The following is a 25613-nucleotide window of genomic DNA, read 5'->3' on the forward strand; positions in this document are numbered from 1 at the left end:
AAAAACACAGCTCCAGCTAATCCTCATTTCATCAGGAAAGGATCACCAATGTATGAGACAGGAACATTTAAGTAGCCATAATGAATGAGGTATCTGGAATCTCTCAGAAAATACAAGGTGCTCCTCATTTGTCTCCTTATGGTAAAAAGTATTACTCGATCTGTAAAACTAATTAAGTCTTTAATAAATCATTTTAAGAAGTGAGCCTACTAGCAGGAATTTGCAGGTACCTTTTACACTACCCTCCCCCAACCTCCACACCGAGCTTTTATGATCAGAAATCAATAGCTACAAAATTGAGGGTCTTCAGAAACACACCAGACACCAAGTTGAATAAGGCTGTGCTTTATTACATGCATAATTACAAATCTGTGCTAAGTGAAAAATGTATAAAGCAATGGCGACCTGGGTTTAAGCCACACAGAGAAAGGGCTGGACAATCCCATTAACCTTTCTGCCAAAGTCCATTCCATTGCCTTTAACGTGATTGTTTCCTTTTCTTACAATTTGCATAGCACTTACTTGTCAAAGTACTTTCCTTTCATTGTCTCAGTTTATCCTCACAACAACCCTGTGAGGTAGGTAGGGCAATTAACACTATCCCCATTTTGCAGATGGGAACACTGAGGCACAGAGCGGTTAAGATCTCGAGGCTAGTTAGTAGAAGCATAGGGAATAGAAACCAGGTCTCCTAACTCCCCAGCCCACATCTTCCTTTTTAGACTATGTTGCTATGCTTGACCAGGGAGCAGAATGAACTGTGCAGTGAGCCACAGCTTTGGTACAGGCTGTGCCTATGAACAGGGACAAATGTCTCTAAAAGTTAGAATAAAGCTAAGAAAGCGTGGCTAAAGGGTTGGCAACACTCAGATAAATAATTGCTCTGAACAGCTCAGCACCAAGTTTCCTGTGGAAACTCTATTAGCTTTAGTTGACTCTAGTTTCTGGACGCCTAGCTACTGCTAATGTCTATACCTTAGCTTCAGTTGAACTTTTACCAACTCTCAGGAACTAAAAATGTCGAGTTAGACAGGTTTTCTTTGGCTACTGCAGTTGGAGCCGGCCCTACAAATGAGCTTATTACAGAGACATTCATATAGTGGCCCATGGGCTGGAACCGGCCCCTCTGATCCTCCTGGCCTCACTGGCTCACCCGACAGGTGGTATTTTTCCCACAGCCAGAAATGAATGGACAGAGGTAAGAGCAGGAGGCTGGCCTTGGTCACATGAAGAAGAGTCACCATCATTACATCAATGGCATCCTTAGGTGACATGACCAGGGTGCTGTCCGTCAAGCCCAACTCCTTTCTGGCCTGTACCTGGTTAGCAGCATAGCTTCAAAAGACAGTTTAAAAGAACAAAATATTAAACACGTCATTTTTTATCTAGAATGAAATTAATTCTTAATCATTACATAGTCCCAAGGGACCAAATATATAATAAAAAGTAAATATTTATTAAAATCTGAGTGCTAAAAAGGCAGGACAATGGGAAAGAGAGAGAAAGGATAAAGTGAAATGGAGGAGGGAAAAGGAGCACTCTTGAAGGACCATATATTTGAGGTACACTCAATAAGATAATGAGGCTAAACATTCCTACCCTGACAAAACCATCTCAGGCCATTCCCTCATCTCCATTCTGCCAGGTGGCATTTCACTCATCAAACCCTAGACCACCTCTGACTTTCAACAGATTTGGACCTAGTAGATGATAAGAAGGTTTAGCAATGAATACTTCACATGTCTGCATTAAGATGCTAAAGCCCTGGACACCGACAACAGATACCATTGGCTTTAGCCCCTACAGTGGAGCAAAGCCCCACTGGCCCCATCAACTCAGAAGTATCTTCCATTCTCTACTCTCAGAACTATCCTCTGCCTCCCCAAGGTCCACATTCAAAACAATACACTTAGAGTAACTGAGAAAATTTTGAATTCAGGGTATTGGGGTGAGGAGAGAGAGACAGAGAGACAGGGGTGGGGAGGAAAGAGGAGGAGAGGCAGAGATCATTTATTTAAACCCTCATATTTTTATACCATCACACACTTTTTTCCCCTTAAAAGGCCAAACTTTAGGCAAGGCATTCATTCAATGAGTGTGCACCCAGAGGCTGAAGACCCTTTGGCAGGAACTTAGAGGTAGGAATTTATGACTGCGGGACTGGGCTGGATGACCTGATAGGTCCCATCCAAGAAACGCAAACTCCGCACATCACAGACCTTCTTTCTTTCTTGGGTGATTTGGCAAAATCAGACTACAAGGTGGAAAAACCGATTTTGCTCCCTACGTCACTTCAAAACTTTGCCGAGATGCAGATGTTCAGAAATGAGACTGTGACCAGCAAACATTTAGGGAGTAACTTGAAGTTGCTAACACCTACTAGTCCAGGAACTCCTCCCCTTGGGGCAAGCAACCAAAATTGAGGCTGAGCACAGCTCAGTGGTTACCACAGGTCCACCAGACCAACTTCAGTTCAAATTTACATAGCTCCCTGAGCTCTGAGAAATCCTCACCTTTTTCTTTTTAATCTACAATAAGTACCTACCAGGGAGGCTAACAATATAGACTTTTAAAATATTTTGCTATCAGAATTCAACATAAGCTACCTAAAGCTTATCACTTAGGCAATGGCAGTAGAAGCTGTCCTCCTCCGCAAGAGGTCTGGTCTTGGGTCAGCCCTCTCCACAAAAGTAGACTGCCTCCACCAAATGCTGCTTTGAGCCTCTTGGTTGCTTGGTCTTTGGGAGACTACAAAAAATTTTCTCTCCTTGAGGCACATGATCAAGCAGTTTATAAATGTTGGGGTGTTTGGCTTGGGGCATGGAATGGCCTTCCTCCCACCATCTTACAAGAACTCGTATACTTGCTTACTAGGGTTTTTCCACTGCCATAACTTTCCATTCTCTCTCCAAAGGGAATCCAGGTTATCCCAGAGGTGGTTAAAAAAAAAATCAAGGTCATAGGACACTGAAGTTCAGACCACATATTTAGACATCTTTTTTTTTAAGGACTCAATATTTCACCTCCCCTTTACTTTCTGAACTCCTAATTTTTCTCAGAGTTTTTAAGAGCTCAATACTCTATGCACCACCATGAAAGATGCGCTCCTGCTTTCTCTGAACAGATGAGTGGCCTGCGTTTGGCTCTAATCCAGTGAAAGTAAACCAGTTCCTCACAATACAATGTGGTCAGTCATCAGTAAGTACTCTGGCAATATAAAACACACTGGTCATGTCAAATTTTCAATTGTTTTCACTATTATTTATTAAAAACTCAACTTCAAAAACTGCACTCCTTGTGATTTATTAAAAAACAAAACCAAGAGATACTGTGGGGTAACAAGTACACCTTCCTACTCATCACCTAACTAAACAAATCAAGGTCAGGATCCGACCAGGACAGGTGATCCAAATACTTAAAACATACAGCAGTGATTACATTCCCTGATCGACTCTCTTGCACACTGTTTTAAAAAACATATTTGCTCCCCCGACACCTGAATGGGTTCATAAATTCATAGTTAAGAATTACTTCACAGCCTTAGACCACACAAAGTCCCCATTACTTTATTATTCTCGTGTTCAAGCACAATTGAAGACTTGCTAGAGACATTTATGCTTCTTCTCTGCTCTTCCTGTAAAGGGTTCAGATTCAGCCTCTGGTGCCAAAACAATGGAACTGCTTTGCAGTTCCATCAGCAAATTAATCGACTGCTCTGCCAGCTGGCAAATCCAAAGTACCATCAATGTCAGATTATCCACCAGAGGATATCTGCTCTGTGGATTATACCACCTCTACTCCACAGCTGGGCTGAGCCTGAAGGACACCAGAGCCAGAAAAGAGGGGGAGTGTCTGAACATACATCCAAATAGAAGTGATCTTAAAAGTGGCCATTATTTTGCTTGTTCAGTCCCCTGCTTCTGCCAATGGCATAACTAATCATGCCTTAACTATTTCGGCTTCTTTAATTCTTTACATCACAGATCTGAAGATACAAAATATAGCAGTTAGACTTTTACAAATCCATAGACTTTCATTCCTTTCGTGGCCTGGATGCCTACCAGATATTTTGCCTTGGAAAGGCCTAACTCACTCTCTCGAAGCACTTATTGGCATTCTTTTGTAAATCCTTTCCGTGTGTTGGGAAACTTTCTTTCTTATTACCAGAATCGACTGGTCTCGGCTCATACTGATTTTTAAATCACAGATTATCCAGTCTTTTGCCATTGAGGTATGTGGCTATTTGAGACTACTGACAGGCCCCCCTATATCAGCTTTGTTGGTTTAAGTATGTCCAACTGCTGAATTGGCAATGGCAGAAAGAACATTTTCCTTTGCCTCAAGACAAGAAACTCTGAGTGTTAAGGTGCTGAGCTAGCAGTCTAGCAGAGAGCTCTACCACAATTAGCCAAACTTGGAGCCAAACCATCGGACTGGACATATAATGGATACCATACACTACAGCTACTTCTAGCATATGAGTTACAAGGATTCCTGAGAAGCTGAGGTTAATGAATGAGATTTATCAGGAGTGAGGTATCAAAGGGATATTATTCTCTGGAGGGCCAATCGGTGCTTAGTATCTAGAAAGTATACCTTGGCACAGTGTTATCTGATTTCTTGAATTTATTCTCTGAAGTAGCACCTGAACACTGGCTCATCTGTCTCAAATCAAAAACAGAGCCTAGAAGAAACACAAAGGCAAACTTAGACACCCTCCATATCACTGCTGTACTATGAAATGCGACCAAACCTTTCACCATCATCAAATACCAGAAATACTAACATTTCCTGCTTTGCAAGCTTTAGTTGGACGGCTGATAAGAAAAGACAGGTAGTGAACTAGAAGTACACACATAAGAACTTTGATTTGTGCACAACAGACGCGGTGGTCAGGCAAATAGCCTCATCTCGTGTGAGGGAATCAGTGGTACAGAAGGGACAAAAGACGTGAAGTTACTGAGTCGTGACTATAATATAATATAACCTAGGGAGGTTTTTGTCTTTTTCATTAAAATGCTAGAGTGATATACTTAAAAGGAGAAACTCTGGTGACTGCCTTGATATTTTAGAGATAAAAATCAAAATAAGCCTTGGCTCTCCAGTTCTAGGCAATAAAAGAATTTCAGATTTTGGAAAGATAAGAAACTAGGGGTAAAATGTCCTAGAATTGGAGATTGGCAACTTTTAAAATGAGGTACGCTGAGGTGCTTGGAGTGGGAGGAGAGGCTGTGCCGCGTGACTGCTGATTCTAGACTAGAAGGATGGTGGGAAGCGCTGGGAACAGACTTGTAAAATGGGAAAGGCTCAACTCCTACCCCTAGCATTTGAGTCTCACTGCTGTGGGCGTCAGCGTGGAAATGGAGCTACTGGGCTATAGAGCAAAGCAAGTGGTTGTGCGTCACCTCTGGTCCTTAGGCTGTAAGATTGTAGAGGCTGGGTTTACAATTTAACTAGCCCTGGGAGTTATTTTTTTGTAACAGGAATGATTAACCGGGCACACTACTCAATTCCAAAGACAGGACTCAGGACTGAGGCGTGGGAAAGGGAGAATGGAGGGGGAACAACGGCACGTGGGTAAAGCTGTAGAAAACGAAACAGTAGTCGGAACGATGATGGTGGCTCTGTAACTCCACCAGGTGTCCCTAGAGTGTGATGTTTTCTACTGCAGTAAAGGTGGTAGGAAATTGAGACAGGCACCTTTTCAATTGTATACAAGCACCTTTGGTGTCACCAGGCCTTGTCCACACCCCTGGGTCTCAGGATGGTTCTGCATTTTATTTAGAATTCTAAGGAGCCTCAAGGGAGTCACAGCTGCCTATCCTGTTCCAATGCCTTGAATATACCTGAAAGTACCCCAAGCCTAAATTCATGATCACGGGGACAACACTGGCCTGTTATATATATGTACTTAACACTGGGAGGAGGCATGAGTGCCCAGTCATTTTAGTACTGGTGGTTGTTATGAAGGAATGCATGAGAACGCAGATACAGCTCGGGATCTTCCCTGGTTTACCAGTATGAAGTCTAGACTTGGTTCCCTTTACTATTCTTACATATTCCAGAAGCCAAAAGCACCATCACTCATGGAGGTGGCATCTGGGTAAGAGTTGGGACCTCACAAAAATGTGAAAGTCCTGGTCATTGACTTTGCTTAGAACTTTACTAATCATTCGTTTCAAGGAAGATGGAGAAATCATTCCTTGCTACTAACAAATTCATGGAGAAATCATTCCTTGCTACTAACAAATTCATGGAGAAATCATTCCTTGCTACTAACAAATTCATGGCAAAGTCCTTGTCTACTAGCTAACAAAGGCCATCTGGAAAATTACCCTTTTTGCAGACAAGGAGAAAATTCTATAACTTATCTTTTGTGCGCTTCAAAAGAGTACCAGGAACAAGCAAGCTATAAAAGTCAACCTCTCTACATTCATTTAGAGGAGATTAACCAAAGCAGCATTGTCTTATAATCAGATATTAAAATTAACATACACATACACACACATAAACTAATAATGCTAAATATTGTAACAAGAACAAGATAACATTTGAACTGAATTCACAGTCTGGAAAATACCACTACTATTTTCCTTCTGGCTTTCCTTTCTGTGGTTGGAAAAGCAAAGTCCCTGGTTTACACTTCATCTTCCACCAATGACAGAGTCCAAAAAAGTGACTTTTTCATGAGCTTCCTGCAGGCTATAGGTCAGGACGGTTGGAATTTTTCTTGCATAGTTTTCAGTGATTGCATATTGGCTAACATTTATGTTTTAAATTTAAAAAATCTTTAGAAAAAGAAAGAAAAAGAATTAAACCATAGCAATCTTGTTTACTCTTTCATGAAATCTTCCTAATGCAATATCACAGAAGCCTAACTGAATTTTCTCCTAAAGAGAAGATTAATTTCCAGAGATTATGTAGTGCAACTGGTTAACTTGTAGGAAAGAGACAACACACTAATATAACTTCACCATCCAAATGTGGGAAATGTTTTTTGGGTACCCAGTTAATAAAATATATCCATGGTCTGCAATGTCCTTCCTGTTTTATATCCAGTACAACCCTGTGATTCTAGTTGAAGAGAATGGAATCAGGATCTTGGTTCGCCATCTGTGCTATATGCTTTAGCACATCCTTTTTGGTAATGATTCCAAGCAATCGCCTAAAAGACAAAACAAGACAAGACAAAAATTAATCTGTAGTTAAAATAACATTCTCAAAGGTGACACTTTTTGTGGTCTTTTTAATCTTTGTCTTTGAATACTATCTGTACTTACAGAATGATGACAGGACTAGATTACATGTACCAGGTAAATGGGACAATGCATGGGTCCCTAAGCATGCTCTAAGCACTTCTTCCTCTAGGTCTTAAATCCTGCTATTTCCTGTGGTTTAAATATTCTTCTCTATATATACAAATCTTACCTTTTGCAACCCAGTTCAAATGTCCCTCTTCCAGAACACCTTCCCCGATCCTACGAGCCAGTAATAGCTGTGCCTTCCTCCTGGGAACAGCATGTTCTGTGCACACCTCTTCCGTAGCATTTGTCCAGTTTGCTGTGTTCTCAGCTTCCCTATAAACACTGTATGCTCCTTGAGGGCAGAGAAGGGTCTCATTGCTTTTTGCCTCTCCCCGGAATCTAGTGGAATGCCTTCTTACATGAAGTACAGATTCAGTAAAGGTTGAATGGATCAGTTAGGAAAAGTCCCTTACTGATCTCAATCCTGCAAGACACCTGCTATGCTATTCAGAAATTGTAGAGGGCGAAATTCTTTTATAATCACTAGATTAACATACCAGGGTCAACAACAACAACAACAAAAACAAAAACACCCACCCTTCTCCTCAACCTCCTTTCTTTTCCGATAAAAATAGCATGGCTTCCTTTACTGGATAAGAAATATCCCAGAAAGAAAGAGCCTTAGCCTTGGAAGTCAGAAGACTTGTGTTTAGGGAGTTCCCTGGTGGCCTAGTGGTTAGGATTCCGGCCTTCCACTGTGGTGGCCTGGGTTCAATCCCTGGTCCGGGAACTGATATCCCGCAAGCTGCGTGGCGAGACCAAAAATAAATAAATAAATAAAGCCTACCACTACTAGACAGTAACTGGGGGTCCTTGTGCAAATCTTTAAACTTCACTGGAACTTGGTTTTCTCATCCTCAAATACTATACATATACTACCTAATACCATTATAATTTCAGTGCTGCCTGTTCATGAGAACATAGTTGTTTCCTTTGTGGGGGAGGAACTGAGTTATTTATAATGTGCAACCAGCAGTTCACATCTCTCAAACCCACTATCTTCCCCAAACTCCTTTTCTATTAATTATGACAAAAAAAGAAACACATTCATCTTCATCTCAGAGCTTCAAAAAGGTCTATAAATGTTACAAATATTCATGTGAGTTGGGTTCTTCTTTCTTTATCTCTCTACATTCTCTTTTCCTCCCAAATCCAATTTGCCTTCACCAAAGAGCTCTCACCCATTGTGTGTAACCAGGCACTGCCGCAGTCCCAGCTTGCGGAAGATATCTACCACGATCTCCATGGGTGTAAGGTCAGTCACAGTGAAGGGGCTGAGATCCAGGATGTTCCGAAGCTTGAGGGTAGGTGCGGTGTATGGTGGCACTGGAGGAGAATGCTCGGTGAAATAAATGACAGAAGTGCTCACAACTCCATCCTGTTTTTTTCGAGCATTTTCTATTTGAAAAGTAGAAAAAAAAAAGGTTGAAAAAGGAAGGACTACTTCTAAACTTGACCCCTAACCAGTCCCCTCTCCACTCTGTCCTTCCCCTTTTCACGCATGCATGCATGCTTAGTGATTGATTGACAGCTGATTTACAATGTTTTGTTAGTTTCAGGTGTACAGCAAAGTGATTCAGTTTTATATATATGTGTATATATACATATAATTATATATATATCAATATATATAAACATCCTTTTTCAGATTCTTTCCCATTACAGGTTATTACAAGATACTGAATATACTTCCCTGTGCCATACAGGAGTTCCTTGTTGCTTACCTATTTTATATATAGTAGTGTGTACCTGTTAATCCCAAACTCCTAATTTATCCCTCCCTTCCCCTCATTCACATTTATTTATTTCCATAGTGGATTCCCTTATCCCAGTTCTGAAATCCTTACCAATTGAAATAATGAGGTCTCTTCGGAGGACAAAACCCACAAGTCTTTGGGACTCCCGGGACACCACAACTGGGAAGCCACTGTAAGTGGTTTCACTGATTATGGTCTCTACGTCTTCCACGGTCATACTGTCCTGAGTAAGGACAGTCAACAAAGGATCATTCCTCCGGGGTTTCATCACATCCATTGCCAGGGTCTTGTGAGCAAACTCTTCTTTGGCTTCAAGAAAGGGGTATCCATTGAGACGGATGTGGGCATCATAGATGCCCTCCCGCCCAAGAGCATCTGCCACCCACTTGCTTGTCATGGCTGCGGCCATCAGAGGCACAATGTATTCCAAGCCACCAGTTAGTTCAAACATTATGACAACAAGAGAAACAGTCATCCGAGTCACCCCGCCTGCAAAAAACAGACACAGGCTACTTACTGAAGGGAGCAAAAGTATAGAATTCATTACAGTTATGGGCCTGTCACAGGCCCCATCCAGAAAAAGCTACCTACCAGAAACATCACTAAAAGGAGGCCTCACCTATAGACCCCTGCAACTGCATTCAAGCAAGTTTACAATGAACATGAGTCAGACTTCTCAAAATAATCTCTACAAAAGTACAAGATACCTCCTTCATTCTTCTTCTTTTTTTCATTCGTCTGTTGCTCCCCACCCCCCAATTATACAAGTAATTGCATAAGATCTCTATGATTTGTGTAACACTACAGATACGAGAGGTTCTCTGGGATGTGCAGGCCCACTGTGGAAAGATCAGAAAATACATATATTTTTAAAGTATATAAAGGAAAGCCATTATCCATAAGCTCACTGTCTAGAAATATGCTGAGTAAAAATTTCAAATGACTTTTTTCAAAAACGTATGTTTTTATATAGATGAACTTGTATTATACGTTTAAATTCCCCACCATGCTTTTTCTCCTAACTTTATATTAGGAATACTTTGTATATTAGTACAAATGTATTTAACATTGTATTTAAAGATATTAAACCTATTAGCATCACATTCAGTGGCTGCATGGTATGGTATTATATGGATGTACTATACCATAATTTATTTAACCAGTCCCTTATTGTGCTTTTAGTTTGATTCCAGTTATTTGCTATTACACATAATACCATGATGCACATTCTTGTGCAGATCATCTTTGTCCAAATTTCTGATTATTTCCTCAATATGACGGAATTTGAGAGAAGAATTACTCTCAAAGGGGAGGAATGGAGATATACGGTAAAGAATGCTTTCTTAAAGCACTTGAAAATGGCAAGCCCAACAAGAAACGGATAGTCATCTTTAAAAAAATCTACAGTCAATTGTGTTTAATATCACTCATCTTTATAATGCCACCTGGGTAGCAATCTCTTTGAAATCAATGCAAACAGTACTCACCCAAGCAGGCTGCAGCCCCAACCATTGCATAAAGGCCAGGGGTGATACAATCCGCTCCTTGACTGCACCAGCTATTGAAGATGGCCCAGTCATGGTGGTAATAAGCCAGCTGTTCCATCCCTACTCCCAAAAGCCGACCCGCTATAGCACCAACAGCCATGCTAGGGATAAAGAGGCCAGAAGGGATCTGCAAAGAGAAAGCAAAAGATGGTCGGTGAGAAGTGACGTGATCGTCCGGCACATGGTAAGGGCTAGAGGACTGACCCTCTGCAAAGCGAACAGGCCAATGACAATTTAACTATGCACTATGCGAGCAAGTGGCCGCAAAGATTTGTGTAACACTACAGGGACTAGAGGTTCTCTGGAACGTGCAGGCAAGGACGACTGCAAAGACGCTTACCCTGATTCGGGGTCCATCAGGCAAGAGCCTGAACTCTCCAGACCAACACAGAACTGGAGGCAGAAATTAAGCCTTTCCCAAAGAAAAAGGAAAATAGATGGAGTTTCTCATATATGCAGACATTTTCCCCAATTTTGAATTCTAATCAACAACAATTACCCTTTATTGACTATCTACAATGTTCTATGCTGGATGCTCTATGGACCAGATTTCATGGGTTCTTTACAACCACCCCAGCAGGCAGGTGTTATAATTCCCAACTCGCAAAGGACCTAAGGTGCAGAGAGGTTAAGGAACTCACCCAAGGCCAAGATTTAGTAAACGCTGGTGCTGCGGTTTAAATGCAATGCTTGTAACCACTCTCATGTACTGAATCTTGACCCATTGCTCACACAAAAAGGATGGCATATAAGGTTTCAGTTTATTTTAACAGTATAAAGAAAGAATAAATAATTAAGTTTTCTTAATGAGATAGTGACTATGGTTGCATGACTGTCCCAAAAAGGAACCCCCATCTGTCTCCCCACTCTTTTTTTTAACACCTTTATTGGAGTATAATTGCTTTACAATGGTGTGTTAGTTTCTGCTTTATAACAAAGTGAATCAGTTATACATATACATATGTTCCCATATCTCTTCCCTCTTGCATCTCCCTCCCTCCCACCCTCCCTATCCCACCCCTCTAGGTGGTCACAAAGCACCGAGCTGATCTCCCTGTGCTATGCGGCTGCTTCCCACTAGCACTCTATTTTACGTTTGGTAGTGTATATATGTCCATGCCACTGGAAGCAACCTAAGTGTCCATCATCGGATGAATGGATAAAGAAGATGTAGCACATATATACAATGGAATATTACTCAGCCATAAAAAGAAACGAAATTGAGTTATTTGTAGTGAGGTGGATGGACCTAGAGTCTGTCATACAGAGTAAAGTAAGTCAGAAAGAGAAAAACAAATACCGTATGCTAACACATATATATGGAATCTAAGGGGAAAAAAAAGGTCATGAAGAACCTAGGGCTAAGACGGGAATAAAGACACAGACCTACTAGAGAATGGACTTGAGGATATGGGGAGGGGGAAGGGTAAGCTGTTCCCACTCTTTTTTTGACTCCTAGGATACAATAGTGCATTCTCAATTTTCTGTGCTAAGAGACAGAAAATGATGACAGAGATAATCCAAACAGCAGATTATTTTAAAATAGCTTGTATTCAATTCTGGAATATATTTGAATCAGGGTGTGTCTGATGGTCTGCAAATTCACTTTAGATGAAAGAATGAAGCCACGAGGTGAAAAGTAACTCAAGAAGCACTGCAAATCTGTCCAGGGTGTTGAGGAGGATGCATATCAATTCAGAAATTACAGTACTGCCTAAACCGACTTGCTGGCTCTTATTTTCTGTTTTGAATCTCCATTTCCCTAGAGAATAGAGGAAATACCTTGGTAGCTGAGTGCTAAAGAAAAGAAACAAACAAATGAAAACCAAGGAAGAGAAGGAAAATACTTTACAAATTTTCCTTCCTGGTTTCTTCTGACACATGGAAATGATAACGGGTATTGAAAATAAAAGATGCTGGCCTAATATCAGCTGTTGATAATCTAAATACTAATTTAGGATCACCTGTGAAGTTCTTGATAATTGGACACTGATAACTGTAAAAAATACATTTAGCTACATATTGGGTTGAGCCATATGAAATTGCTATTTTAGTGGTCAAAATGGTTGGCAACTTCTTTTGGTTCAACCTACTATTTTGCTTTATTCGTAACTCTAAAGCCACTTTATAAGGACCAAAAATGTGTTGGTCAGATATTGTTTTGATATAAAATGCACTGGAATAAATACCTCAGCATCCTTTTTGAGAGGCAAAATATGTTTTCCACAGAAAAGGAGAAAATGTTTCTACCTGAAATCTCATCACTGAGGTTTGCATTTGGCCTAAAACTGAGCTTGCACAATTTTAGATAGAGGTACAATCATCTAAGAAGTTATGAAATAAAAGGGCTTTGGGTCTTTCAAGTTGGACACGCCACACGAACTATGAGAATTGCACAATATCTTGGCTTTGCCCTCCAAACTTACAGCCACACAAATATCCACCAAGGACCAAAAGAATCTCCTCACCTTCATGCCAAAGGTGAATATAGTGATGACAATTTTCAGTATGAGTGTCAAGGCCAGCTGCCACATTGCACTGTAGACTCCCACACCAGCCGGTCTGTCGGGCAGCTCACCCGCCTTGCTTGTGTTGAAACGGTTCTCATAATCACAGAGCTTAGAGGAGTCCAGAAGGCCACAGTCATTGAACAGCTCAGAAATGAGCTCACTTGTGCTCATACGGGTGTACTCATTGGGGAAAGCCAGGATGGCAGTGATGGCCGTCATGACAAGTACCTCTATGACAGGATACTTGCCCAACTGGGTGGTCTTACGCTTCCGACACCAGGCGATGTTGGTGCGGATAAACAAAGCTCCCCACAGACCACCAAATATGCCCAACAGAATGAAGGGCACGAGCTCAAAGAGATGCCACGGGGTGTGAAACTCCACATAAAATAGAACCAGGCGGCTATTCCCAAACGGATTGATGGAGCGTAGAGTGAATGCTGCCACTAAAGCAGCAAAAAACGAACGCCACAGTGTTTTGAGGGGAAAGTAGTAGCTGACCTGTAAGAGAGAAAATGAGAAAGTAAACTCAGTCAACATGCATAAACTGGGGTGAAAACTGGTGCTGCAGGAATTAGAGTTGAGGATGAAAATGGCCTGGAGATCTCCGGCCCCGTGGCAAAGCACTGGAGTTGGGCAGAGCACTTTGGGACTGCAATGTACACAGACAATGGCCAGAATTCCTGGCACAAAATCATGTGCGTGGCTCTACAGACAGATAAAAGTATTACCTCTTCTAGGCTGAATAATACTCCGCCAATAGGTGCCCCAAAGGCTACAGATACACCGGCTGCAGCTGCAGCTGACAAGACCTACGATGCAAAACCCAAAATTAGTGAATAGATCAAGGCCACTTTCCTACCTTCAATCACATTTTAAAAAGGAATGTTAGTGGTTACTAAACATAAAAAAACAATTTTATATGCTTCATATCCAGTTTATCGAAAATGAAGTTCAATGTATACTTACTTTGAGAGCAAACACTGTATGCTGAATCTTGAACACATGGTTCACATGCTGGAACATGTAGAGGGCCTTCCTTCATAATTAATTTAGGCATGTACTTGATCTCAAATTATGCCCCCATCCCCAACACTCCCAATTCCGTAACTGATTTTGAGTCTGCAGACCTATTTACCACCGAAATGAAATACTTCCGGTGATGTATTTACATAGCACTTTCTTTACAAAGGAAAGCTTTTAAAATGAGATTTTAAAGGCTCTAATGATACAAAACTGAAGTAATGATTGGCTCACAGCTAGTCAGAAGTTGAAAATATTCAGACAATAAGTATTTAGAGTTTCCTGTACTATGTGCCCTACTCCATGCCTAGTGACCTATGGAAACAGAAGTAGGGGGGCAACTAGAGGCAAAATTGGGGATAGATTTTGAAAGGAAGAGAAGACCTAAATGTGTTTAGGTGTGGCAAGGAAAAGGGTGAGGAGGGAGAGGAAGTGGAAGAAGCTGTCAGAGAGAAGTTAAAAGGGACAAGGAGATGGGGAAAGAGAGCAAGTGATATTTCGAGAGCACCATCTTTTTATGTCATAGGCATTGGCGTGTGTATGTAAAAGGTGCATGACAAACACACCAGAATTAATAGAAGGATAAGGTCCTTTCATTGGATTCTGGTTGCTGTGGGGTGGTATATAATTTGTGGTAGTGAGGAACTATTTTTAAAAGGAAGTTGAATAAAATTAAGAGTTTTTGAAGCAAAAATGGTTCTCGGCAAAAATAAATAGGCAGGTTTCTCTGGGAGTTCAGGATGGCCAAAGAAAATGAAGGGGGTGGGGGGAAGAGTGATCTCTGGTGCTAACTGGGGAGGACTTTGAAATTCAAGGCTAGAATGACTTTCATCTGAGAAGGATGAGGACATTCAACATGGAACTTGAGAAAGGGGATTTCAGTGACTTTGTTTAGGATGAATTATGAGGGAGAAGAAAGAATCGAAGTGGCCTGTTTGCCTTCATATTATGTTGTAGAGTAGGGTCCATCTACACCCTACCTTCTCAAATCTCTATTTTACTCTCAACCATCTGGTCACTTTGACAAGGCCCTGGGACATAAGAGGGTTACTGCTGATGGTGAGAACAACAGGAAAAAAAACTGCAAAGTCTGAATAAGCAATAGGAACTGAATGACATATTCAAATATTCATGAGTTTAGTTAGAAATATATATGACATCTGTACAGAGCAACAGCCAGATCAAACTCTTCTCTTATTTTATAAAGAACTATTTGAACAAAAATGCCAATTTTTATGGAATGAAAGTAACCAACAATCTACAGTTTCAAAGTTACCTCTACCTATGCAAAACCAGCAACAATCAACACTTTACTCTTGACAGTTAAAATGTTTTTTTTCATGTCTTTAGCTTCTGTTATGCATTACTCCTGTCTAACAACCTCACTAATTTAATACTGCCTTTATGTCCCTCTAAATTTGACAGATAGCTAAACAACCTACTCAGATATCCCCCTCTCTCTCCTGCTAGCCTAACTCTCCTGCCAGGAACTTTCCCCCTTGAACTATCAAAATGTATTCCATATTTGAAATTTCAACATGTTTGAGTTTCCTTCTGAGTCTTACAGTGAATTTTGTTTTGTTTTGTTTTCAGAACAAAATCATTAGGTTCCAATTTTGTGAAAAATTCTTTCTAGTGAAATGACCTTGGTCTCGACCCATTCCATATGTGATTTCTTTGTAATTCAAGGAAAATAGAGCAAGAACCATTTTCTTAAATCCTTAATTATAGCAGGACAAAAGTAACCAATGACTTGGAACTTTTAAAAAAATGTTCTTCCTCCTCAAAATGACATACATTAACAACTGTATAAACACGAGAACAACTATAGAGATGCTGCAGCGGGGTTAATTTAGCGGGGTTGAGCCAGAAGACAGGGAGAGAGAGATCCAATACAGAGAGAAACCAATGCAGCGTGCTGTTACGTAGAAATAAAAGATGGAAAAGCTGGCATCTGAAACACATGCTGAATTTTATATTCTTTCACAGGGATAAACAACTTTCTTTTTAAATAATCTTCCATTAGTTTTGTACTTATTTTGTACTAGAAATAGCACACGCTTGTATAGAATTATACATAATAAAAGTTGACGTCCTTACTTCTCCCTCACTTTCCCCCTCACCAGAGGTAGACATTTTTTAACAGTTTGGGGTGAAACCACTTTCCAGCCATTTTCTTTCTAGGTGCATATATACCTACTTTTCAAAAACACTAACTGATTTTTACTATACACATTATTCTGAGATTGGCTTCTAAAAGTTTAATGGTATTTTATAGCCATCATTCCATGTGAGTATACATAGCATTATCTCATTCTTTTTAACAGTTGCACAGTATTCTAGAGTATGGACAGAATATTGTTTATTTAATCAGTCCCCCATTGATGGACATTTTGATTGCTTCCGTTTTTCACGATGTTGACAGATGCTTCACTGTCTATCCCTATACACCTTTGTGCACACATGGTAGGATGTCTGTAGGATAAATTTCTAGAAGTGGAACTGCTGGGTCAAAGGGCATTTGCATTAACACTGGTAGAATCCTTCAACTCTCATCCCTAAGGTTGTACCATTTACGCTCTCACCAAAAAAGAGACTATTAAGGCCGTTTGTTATTACCTCTCTGCGTTTGGCTTCATTCTTCCTGTATTTGTTGAAGCAGTGGCACAGGATGTTCCCACAGCAGCAAGCCACGTGCACTAGGGGGCCCTCTTTGCCCAAGCTCAGGCCAGATGACACTGCCAGCACCAGTGTTATGGTTTTGATAATCAGGGTCCACTTACCCAAATAGCCCCTAATAATGAAACCACTCAAGATAGTTTTTATCTGCAGGTCAAACACAGAGAGATTGAATACAGACTAAGTAAGGAAACAAGGCTAACAAGCAATAAATCTGGTCCTCGTTATAGAAACTGCACCTTTTGAAAACAACTGATATATAAATGCTTGGCCCACAGTGATCCCAGTTTGGGAGGGAGCCCAGCAGCCCAAGAAAGTGAGAAATGTTCTTTAAACTTTCATGTTCCTTTTTTTCCTTTTGCCCATGTGATAGCTGGGCAAGGTAGTATTGTAAGTATGAGAGTGCACAGTATGGAGAAGGGGCGGCAGAGATGGAGGGTGGTTCCCTTACTTAATCCTGACAGGCTAGTATAGCCTTGACTCTCTACCAAGGAATCTGTAACTATGACTTGGTCAGGAAACAGAGAGGAGGCAAGGACATCCAGGTAACCTAAAATCTCTGTGGTTTCAGTCACTGTCAAGCATTCTAAACCAAAAGTACTTAGAAATAGGGTTTTAGTCACCCTCCTTCTAGCCCAAATCATATTGCAGGAAATGTAGCAAAACAGTTTTATTTCTTCTGCTCTAACAAAGTTGACAATACCACTATTTTTTCAGACCAGAAGCCTGGGATCTACCCTAGGAGCTTCTTGGTTAGGGAGTCGGGGAGGTCTTCAGGGGCCTGGTTCACCAGGAACCCAGAGGAGGCTAGGAATCAACTCCCTCTATTTATTTATTTTTAAAATATTTATTTATGGCTGCATAAGGTCTTTGTTGCTGTGCTCAGGCTCTCTCTAGTTGCGGCGAGCAGGGGCTACTCTTTGTTGCGGTGCACAGGCTTCTCATTGTAGTGGCTTCTCTTGTTGCGGAGTATGGGCTCTAGGCGCACGGGCTTCAGTAGTTGTGGCATGCGGGCTCAGTAGTTGTGGCTCTCAGGCTCTAGAGCGCAGGCTCAGTAGTTGTGGCACATGGGCTTAGTTGCTCCATGGCATGTGGGACCTTCCCGGACCAGGGATCAAACCTGTGTCCCCTGCATTGGCAGGCGGATTCTTAACCACTGCCCCACCAGGAAGTCCCTCAACTCCCTTTAATGTCCAGGTAGCCCAGCCTGGGAGGAGACTTAAGGGAAGATCTAGAGAGGCCCTAGATTGCCTCGTGATCTGATCCTGCTTGATAGTCAACTGTGGTATGTGCTGGAATACACATTAAATCATTTTAACTAAAAAGGATTCATTATTGTTACCATTTATAAACCATTTTAGAGACTCACCTCAGGGATTCCGGAGCCACAGGCGTACGGTGCGAACACCTTGACAAGAGATACGGCAAGGAAGGCAAATAGGAGAGCCCAGAGGACATACATGAAGTAATTGACTATGTAAGCAAAGGCTCCCTGGAACAGGGGAAAAAGAAAGACGCTTGTTTTAGCCCAGACAGCCTCAGTGAGGCATGCAGCTCTTCTGAGTAATGGGTTTTCAGGAGAGGAGGTCAGAAAGAAAAAAAAAACAGTATTAAATCGCTCAAGATGTTCCTTCCCAGACTGTCAGCAAAGCAACTGTCAGCCCACTTGCTACTGAAAATGAGAGGCTTTGTTACACCCAGAGGACACTGACAATGCCTTCTAAGGATGGACAAGAATGAAGAAGCAAATTCACTTTCTATATGAGTGCTTTGATAGATTTTGTAGTCAAATATATATGATACTATGTCAATTTCATTAAGAGTCTTAACAGCCCTTTTATTGGAATGGCTGAACCTTGACTACACATTAGAAGTGAAGACTGGCTCCAGAGTTCCATTAAATTCATCCTTGCCTACTACCTACCTTGGTGTCAAATTCTCATAGGTTAGAGTATCTAAAATTCTTGGGTGTTTTTCTTAAAATAAGCAATGACATTCTGTAGAGACGACCACATCTTTGAGAGAGTTTTGCCACTGTTGTAGCAAAGGTGTAGTTGCTGAGTGGCAACAAGAAAATGCAGTAGAAAGTTTTGGGCTCTGACCATCAAACAAAATCCGTGAGATGTCAGATATCGCAAAGAATAAAACAGCAACAGCTATTTTTAAAAATGGAGAGAATATACTTATGAGACTATCCCCCATTATAATGAAATCTGCCAGAAATCTAATTTTGACCACTAGCAAGCATTCACCAACATTAAAGGGCTCGCAAAATAGCTATGCCTTACAAAAAAAGATATTTTGAACACTACCAGATGATGCTTGCTCATAGAAACATTTGAAGTTGAAACTCACTCAAATTACATGAAATACAAAACTCAAGGGACTTTCGACTTTTTAAAACCTAAAACACTATCAAAATAATTCATTGACCTAGACAAGGAGAACCAAAATGCTCAGGTTTTTTCTGAGTTATAATTTTGACACAGGTTTCCCATTACTTTAGTCCCTCAGAGGAACAAATAATTGCTCTCTCTTGGCCTTTAGAATGTAGCTAGGGAGGAAGAATACTCTAGAAGTAGGAGACAAAGAGGAAAAGGGAGGGAAAGGGGAAGTAGCTGAAACTGACTAGAGGCAGAGACCAGGAGGTCAAGTTCTTGGCAGGAGAACTCTTCTTAAAACCTAGAAGACTGTTTCCCCAGGCAAGAATTTCATTCATTAAAAGGAGGGCCAGAGAAAGTTGTCACTTGTGCAAATCTCCAGCTCGTTTGAAAGTTATGGTTGGAACACTTAAACACATGCACACAGCTCTCAAGGAGTAGCATGGGGGAGCCTTGTTGTGATGGAACAGTAGTTCTGCATCTTGATTGTGGTGGTGGCTACACAAATCTACGCATGTGCTAAAACTGTGGAGAACTACACACACACACACACACACACACACACACACACAAACACAGACTCACCCTAAATTTGGAGCTTCTCAAACTTTTCTACCCAAGTACATACTTCTAATCTAGGAGAGAGGATAGGGGGTGGGGTACCCAGAGCAGAGCTGAAATAGATATTCTGTTTTATCTTAAACATAGGACTTTTGCATTCCTTTTTAATGATTGTTTACATTTAATTTTTGAAAAAATTTTCTTCCAAATACTGATCAGGAAAAACTGATATTCTGGGAAAGTACATAGCATGTATCCTGAGGTTTCAACATACCCTCTGGTACGCTGACCTAACCCCAGTCTGAGAAGCACAGACTTAAACCCTCTCACACATATAGTATGTAGCTAACCCAAGCCAATATGCACAGTCAGATATATGTACATAAACACTCTTATTTCTGACTTTATTATTTTCTTATCCTTCTTTTACCTTCACTGAATCTGTGGGGGATGTGCCATTTCAAATTGTTTGTGGACCAAAGTCGGTACGAAAATAAATTTTAAAAGTACAAACAAACATCCTAGTCTTCTCCCCCTCACTTAACCAACAGAGCAGATGAGGAGTGAGCTGAGATAGTACCTGTTTTAGTTGGTGGAAGCCAGAGTGGAATTGGGAGTTGAGAGTTATTTTGTGTGCTTTCGTGTTTAGTAGGAGAGATCTAACATGCAAACCAAATGGTAAGAGAAAGGTAAGGAACCAGAAAACAAAGTTACTTTTACATCCAAAAAGATATGCTAAAAGACAAAGACAAATGAAAATTTTAATTTAGTCTCAAAATGTATGGTCAATTTTATTCCTGGGTTTCTGTTATTTTGCTATGGAATGTATCATAATTTTTTTAATGTTCTAATGCAATGCTCAGGGAAAAATCGCCTAAACACATTTTTAACCCATTTCGTCCTTTGTTAGAAATGATAGCTTACCTGTTGGCTGACTCTGACATTTCCACAGAAAAAACTAGAGAAAGATTCAGTCACACGGTGTACTAATAACTAAGAAGAAACATCAGGCTTGTTTAAAACAAGCAAAACATTTTAAGTTGTTGTGTAAGCATCAAACAACTCCACATGTCAGAAGAGATAGAAATAGGGCTGCACTTAAACCACAGAGAAAGGCAGCTGGCACTGGTTCCCCTTTTCATGAAAAGGAAAATAAAGGAAGATTCCACAATTGCCACGAGGACAGTATAAAAAATGAAGTAAATGTATGAATAATTAAATCAGTGGTTCAGAAATCTTCACTACGTGTTACCTCATTCGTGCTGATGATAAGCTGGGACCAGCTATTCCACTCTGGGCATTTGTCTCTGTCTTCAAAGGTGACGTGCTGGGAGTTCCAGCAACAGTGTTCATGGTTAAACCAGATTCCCCCTGTGCATATACCTTCTTTTAAGTCTGTCATCCAGTGAGCAGAGATGTCTATCAAGCCAGCTAGGGAACCTGATTTGAGGGGAGGGAAGGAAAGGCCACAGTTGTAAGAGAAAATAAGGGAAAAGGAATCAAAATGATGGACAAGTATATACTTTCTCATTCTATTTGCAACCTCCTTCTGATTCTCTGTCTGCTTGCTTTTCACCTTTTATCTCTAATGGATTTTACCTGTTATTAAATGCCTGTTCAAGAGGGGAAAACAACAACAACAACAACATTGTCTGCATTAAACACTGTGTGTGCAGGATCTTTATTGTATATGGGAAACTTAGAGGAGAGCAAAGTGGTTGGGTGGGAGCAAGGGGCGAGTGGATTTGACTTTTAGCTGCTTCCCCTGGCAAAGACTCTGCTTTGACTTAGAGTTGATGAATACCGATCCATAAAGACGGTCAAGTTTCTTAAAGTTTATTTTATTATCACTTTATACATAAAACTGAGAAACTGTGAATTGCCCACGTTGAAGAATATTATATGATATTTATTTGAGATGGCTTGCCAAGGGCAGTTGATGAAGACTATGAGGAAAAGGGCTCAGTCTCCATACCAATTTGGCTCCAGCGGCGAGGGAATTTGAGCGGTGGCAGGAAGGCATTCTAGGCTAAGGGAACTGAAGTTATAAAAGCACAAACTGTGATGTACATGGAAGATTAGATGAAGCTGTAGGTAGGCTGAAGCCTCCTGAGCCTAGGATGTGAACATCCTGAAGTTTTCTTAGTGACAAGGAGCAAATAGTATTTTATACAGAACGTTCCTCAAAGAAAATCATGAGAAAATGAATGGGGACTAATGCACTGCGGCTAATAGACTGATAGGGTTAAGATAGTTATAGTACTTTCAATTCTGCCCTTCTCATCATTTCTGCTGTCCAGATGAAGAAACGCTGGCATAAAGAAATTAAATGGTCTAGAATCGTGCTTTAGGGAAATAGCAAAGACATCATAAAATTCACAGCCCCTGAATTCCGAGACTGTTCCTGCATTCTGACACACTGCTTCTATTGTTGCTCTCCAATGCTTAAAAACAAAATACCCTGTGTGTATGAGGGAAAGAAAAATATTCGCTGACCACCTAGTGACAAGACATACATTAAAAAGTTGAGGATATTACGCCTACGTTCCAACAGGCTGGAGGCCATGTCATGTGTATGTTTTGGTAGGTGCTAAGAGTGCTAACACACTCTCTTAGTTATTTACATATTTGAATAACCTAGTCAAACCTAACAAATTGTTTGACACCTACTCTTGGCCACTCCAGTTCCCGCCGTCTCTTCCTTCTAACTCCTATTGCACTTACTGCCTGGATTCAGAAAACTAACACGATGTTAAAGAGTTTGGCTAATTCTCTGGTTGTTTCACGCGTGCATGTCTTATTCTACCTAACACTGGTACCCTCCATCCTATCTTCCCGTCCACATCTCCTTCTCCTTCTTTTCCCAATTGGCTCTTTCCTCCCTGGTTACAAGTATTAGCAGGTTTCCCCTGCCCTAAAGAATGAAATGCTTCCCCTTGTCCATGCTACCATTTCAAGCTTCTGTTCTTTCTCTCCTTCCAGTGACTACCCAGTATCCCCAAAACTTCTACAATGTTTGCCTTCCCTTGAAATCTGGCTCCTGGGTACTCCCTGGTAATCCAGTGGTTAGGACTCGGCGCTTTCACTGAAGGGGCCTGGGTTCAATCCCTGGTAGGGGAACTAAGATTCTGTAAGCCGCATGGCACAGCCAAGAAAAAAATAAGAAAGACATCTGGCTCCTCATATTTATCTGAGATGCTTTTTCAAGGTCACTGGTATCCTCCTAACTGCTAAACTACATAACCTTTTTTCAGCCCCCTTCCTTCTCATCGGCTTCTGTGCAATACTTGACATTACAGGCCACTCAGTCTACTATGAGCCAGCTCTAAATTGTCCAGACCACGTCTCTCTTCTGTGCGAGCCAGAAAAGGGACATCATTAACACCCTAGACCATGGGTTGGCAAACTATGGCCCGAGGGTCAAATCTGCCTCTGTGTTTTTAAATAGAGTTTTTCTTGGTCATAGTCCAGCTCGTTTATTTTCCTACTTTCTATGGCTACATTCTTGCTATACAGACCATTTGGCCCACAAATCCTAAAATATTTACTATTTGGCCCTTTACAGAAAAGGCTTGCTGACCCCTGGCCTAGATAATCTTTGAAAACTCTGCTATGGATGAACCATTTCTCATTTGCTGTGATCATTTTATACTCCATGGCTCATGAATTATCTCTAGGTAGCAACAGCATTGTGAACAACTGGGCACTGTGTTGAGTGCTGTATCGCTGTATTTCATTCAGTTCTCGCAACAAACTTGTAATATAGGTACTCTTATTATCCCCATTTTACAAGTCAGTAAACTAAAGCTTCCAAGGGTTAAGAAACTTGCCTGAAGTCACAAAACTAGCAAGTGGTGGGGCTGGGATTCAAATCCAGGTAGCCATAAACTAGAGCCTGTGCTATTAACTACCATTCCATCCCAACCGCCATCCAATTTCCCACCTTTTATTTTAGCTCAATATTCTAAATCTTCCTAGGCCCATCTTCTAATGCCACAAGGATATACGTCTCAGCATCTCTGCCTGGTATTCTTGGCTTTCTGCTTTCCCCATGGGAGGGGAAGCCCGCTTGGGAACCTGCTTTAAAGCTGTATTGCATAGCAAGTGTGCTATTCCTGGTTAAGATTATATATTATTTGGAGTGGCTTAGGAGGTTGATGGAGAAGATAGGAAAAGGTGGTACCATCCCAGTCCTCGGCCACCATGAAAGAGTAAGAATTTAGGGCCCCTAAGGGTATAAGCCATATCTTATATGCTTTTCTTTACTCCCAAATGAGAGAGTGTATATTTAAGAAATAGCTACAAAAAATCTCTCAGGAAGTCCTCTTCTACATGTTCTTTCCTAAACCCCATGCTTACTAATATGTTAAAAAAAAAAGGGAATTCCCTGGCTGTCCAGTGGTTAGGACTCAGTGCTTTCACTGCTAGGGCACGGGTTCAATCCCTGGTCGGGGATCAAGATCCTGCAAGCCACGCGGCACGGCAAAAAAACAAAAACAAAAAACAAACGAAAAAAACCTGTCTCTAATAGAAAGGTTCTTCCTCAAGATAAGCACCAAAAGGCAGTACTAACAGCACCTTAAACTGGATACAATATTTTATAGCATACAAATGCACTTAAATGCATTTCCTCATTTAACCTCATTTATTTAAGGAAGGAGATGAGGTATTAGTATCTCTTTATAGACGGGGACATCAAGCTTCCCAAAGGTCCATGAGCAATTCCGTTCATGTAGGAAAACAGTAAAGCACAGCATTCAATTCAGTTCATGACTTGGGAGAAGGGCACACCACAATTTTAGGAGATTTGTTTAGAAAGCTAACATGGTTTTCCATACCTGATAAAAGCCCAATAAGTAGCATCAACAACCAGCCAGAAAAAGCATCGCTCACACTGTGAATTAAGGCCCATGTTGACTCCTTGCTTTTATTGGTAATCTAGGGAGAAATGAGAAAACATTGATACATTCTACACACACTTTTGCTTTTTTACCTCAAAATGTGCAATAAAGAAACACAAAGACAAACCTATTCATTGGGAACAGAGTCCAATTTAGAGTTACTTCTCAAATCTTTGGCTGAACCAACACCACCACGAACTTTGAGCTTTATTGAACCCTGTCTTACTGAACCCCACCTTCATCTCCAGTATTGCAATGTCTGCAAGTACCTTATTCAGGACTTCCCTATTAGCTGCTAAATTCTTATAACATCAATCTGTTTTGCTTACTGCAGCGGTTTCTTTCTAGCCTGGACATCAGAGTCCAAAGATGGTCTCTTGACTCACAGCAAATAGTTTGATTGTTTTTCAAAGAATAAACAAACACGGGCTTATTTGAGGGGTTAAAAGTACAATTTGTGGTTTTCTACCTGGGGCTGTGCTTCAGGTCAGGCAAATTCCAAGACTTGATACCACAAACCTCTTACTGTACAGTGATCACAGATGCTAAATGATATCAGGGATGATCTCTTTCATTTTCAAAAACCTGCTGGGAATATCTGCAGCTTTCAAGAGGTGCAGAAACTTTTACCTTTTAGGTCCTAGTCTTGTCAATTTAACCCTTCAGTGCCCACACTTCAAAACCAAGCATTCTAACAGCTTTGTCATTAGTACTTCCTCCTTCTCTGTACCTCTATTTCTTTCTTTCTTTCTTTCTTTCTTTTTTTGCGGCACGCTGGTCTCTCACTGCTGTGGCCTCTCCCGTTGCGGAGCACAGGCTCCGGACGCGCAGGCTCAGCGGCCATGGCTCACGGGCCCAGCCACTCCGTGGCATGTGGGATCTTCCTGGACCGGGGCACGAACCCGTGTCCCCTGCATCGGCAGGCGGACTCTCAACCACTGCGCCACCAG

At 41.1% G+C, this 25613-nt stretch overlaps 1 protein-coding gene across 2 annotated transcripts in view; it reads right to left on the reverse strand.

Annotated features, from left to right (window-relative positions):
- Positions 1-343: 343 nt before the first annotated feature.
- The window catches only part of CLCN5 (chloride voltage-gated channel 5), a 153871-nt gene continuing 128601 nt past the window's right edge, over positions 344-25613 (reverse strand). The window contains exons 5-14 of one of the 2 annotated variants that reach the window (XM_081222748.1): positions 24601-24700; positions 21015-21202; positions 18190-18312; positions 16761-16967; positions 13850-13930; positions 13077-13619; positions 10549-10735; positions 9152-9550; positions 8486-8702; positions 344-7165 (exon numbers count right to left, since the gene is read on the reverse strand). In XM_081222748.1, coding sequence (XP_081078874.1) covers positions 7075-7165; positions 8486-8702; positions 9152-9550; positions 10549-10735; positions 13077-13619; positions 13850-13930; positions 16761-16967; positions 18190-18312; positions 21015-21202; positions 24601-24700 — 2136 coding nt within the window. In that variant the 3' untranslated portion in view covers positions 344-7074. The remainder of the gene's footprint in view (positions 7166-8485; positions 8703-9151; positions 9551-10548; positions 10736-13076; positions 13620-13849; positions 13931-16760; positions 16968-18189; positions 18313-21014; positions 21203-24600; positions 24701-25613) is intronic. The other variant, XM_081222749.1, reaches the window with a different exon arrangement.

Source organism: Mesoplodon bidens (assembly GCF_964165515.1).
Source record: "Mesoplodon bidens genome assembly, chromosome: X".
Taxonomy (NCBI): domain Eukaryota; kingdom Metazoa; phylum Chordata; class Mammalia; order Artiodactyla; family Ziphiidae; genus Mesoplodon; species Mesoplodon bidens.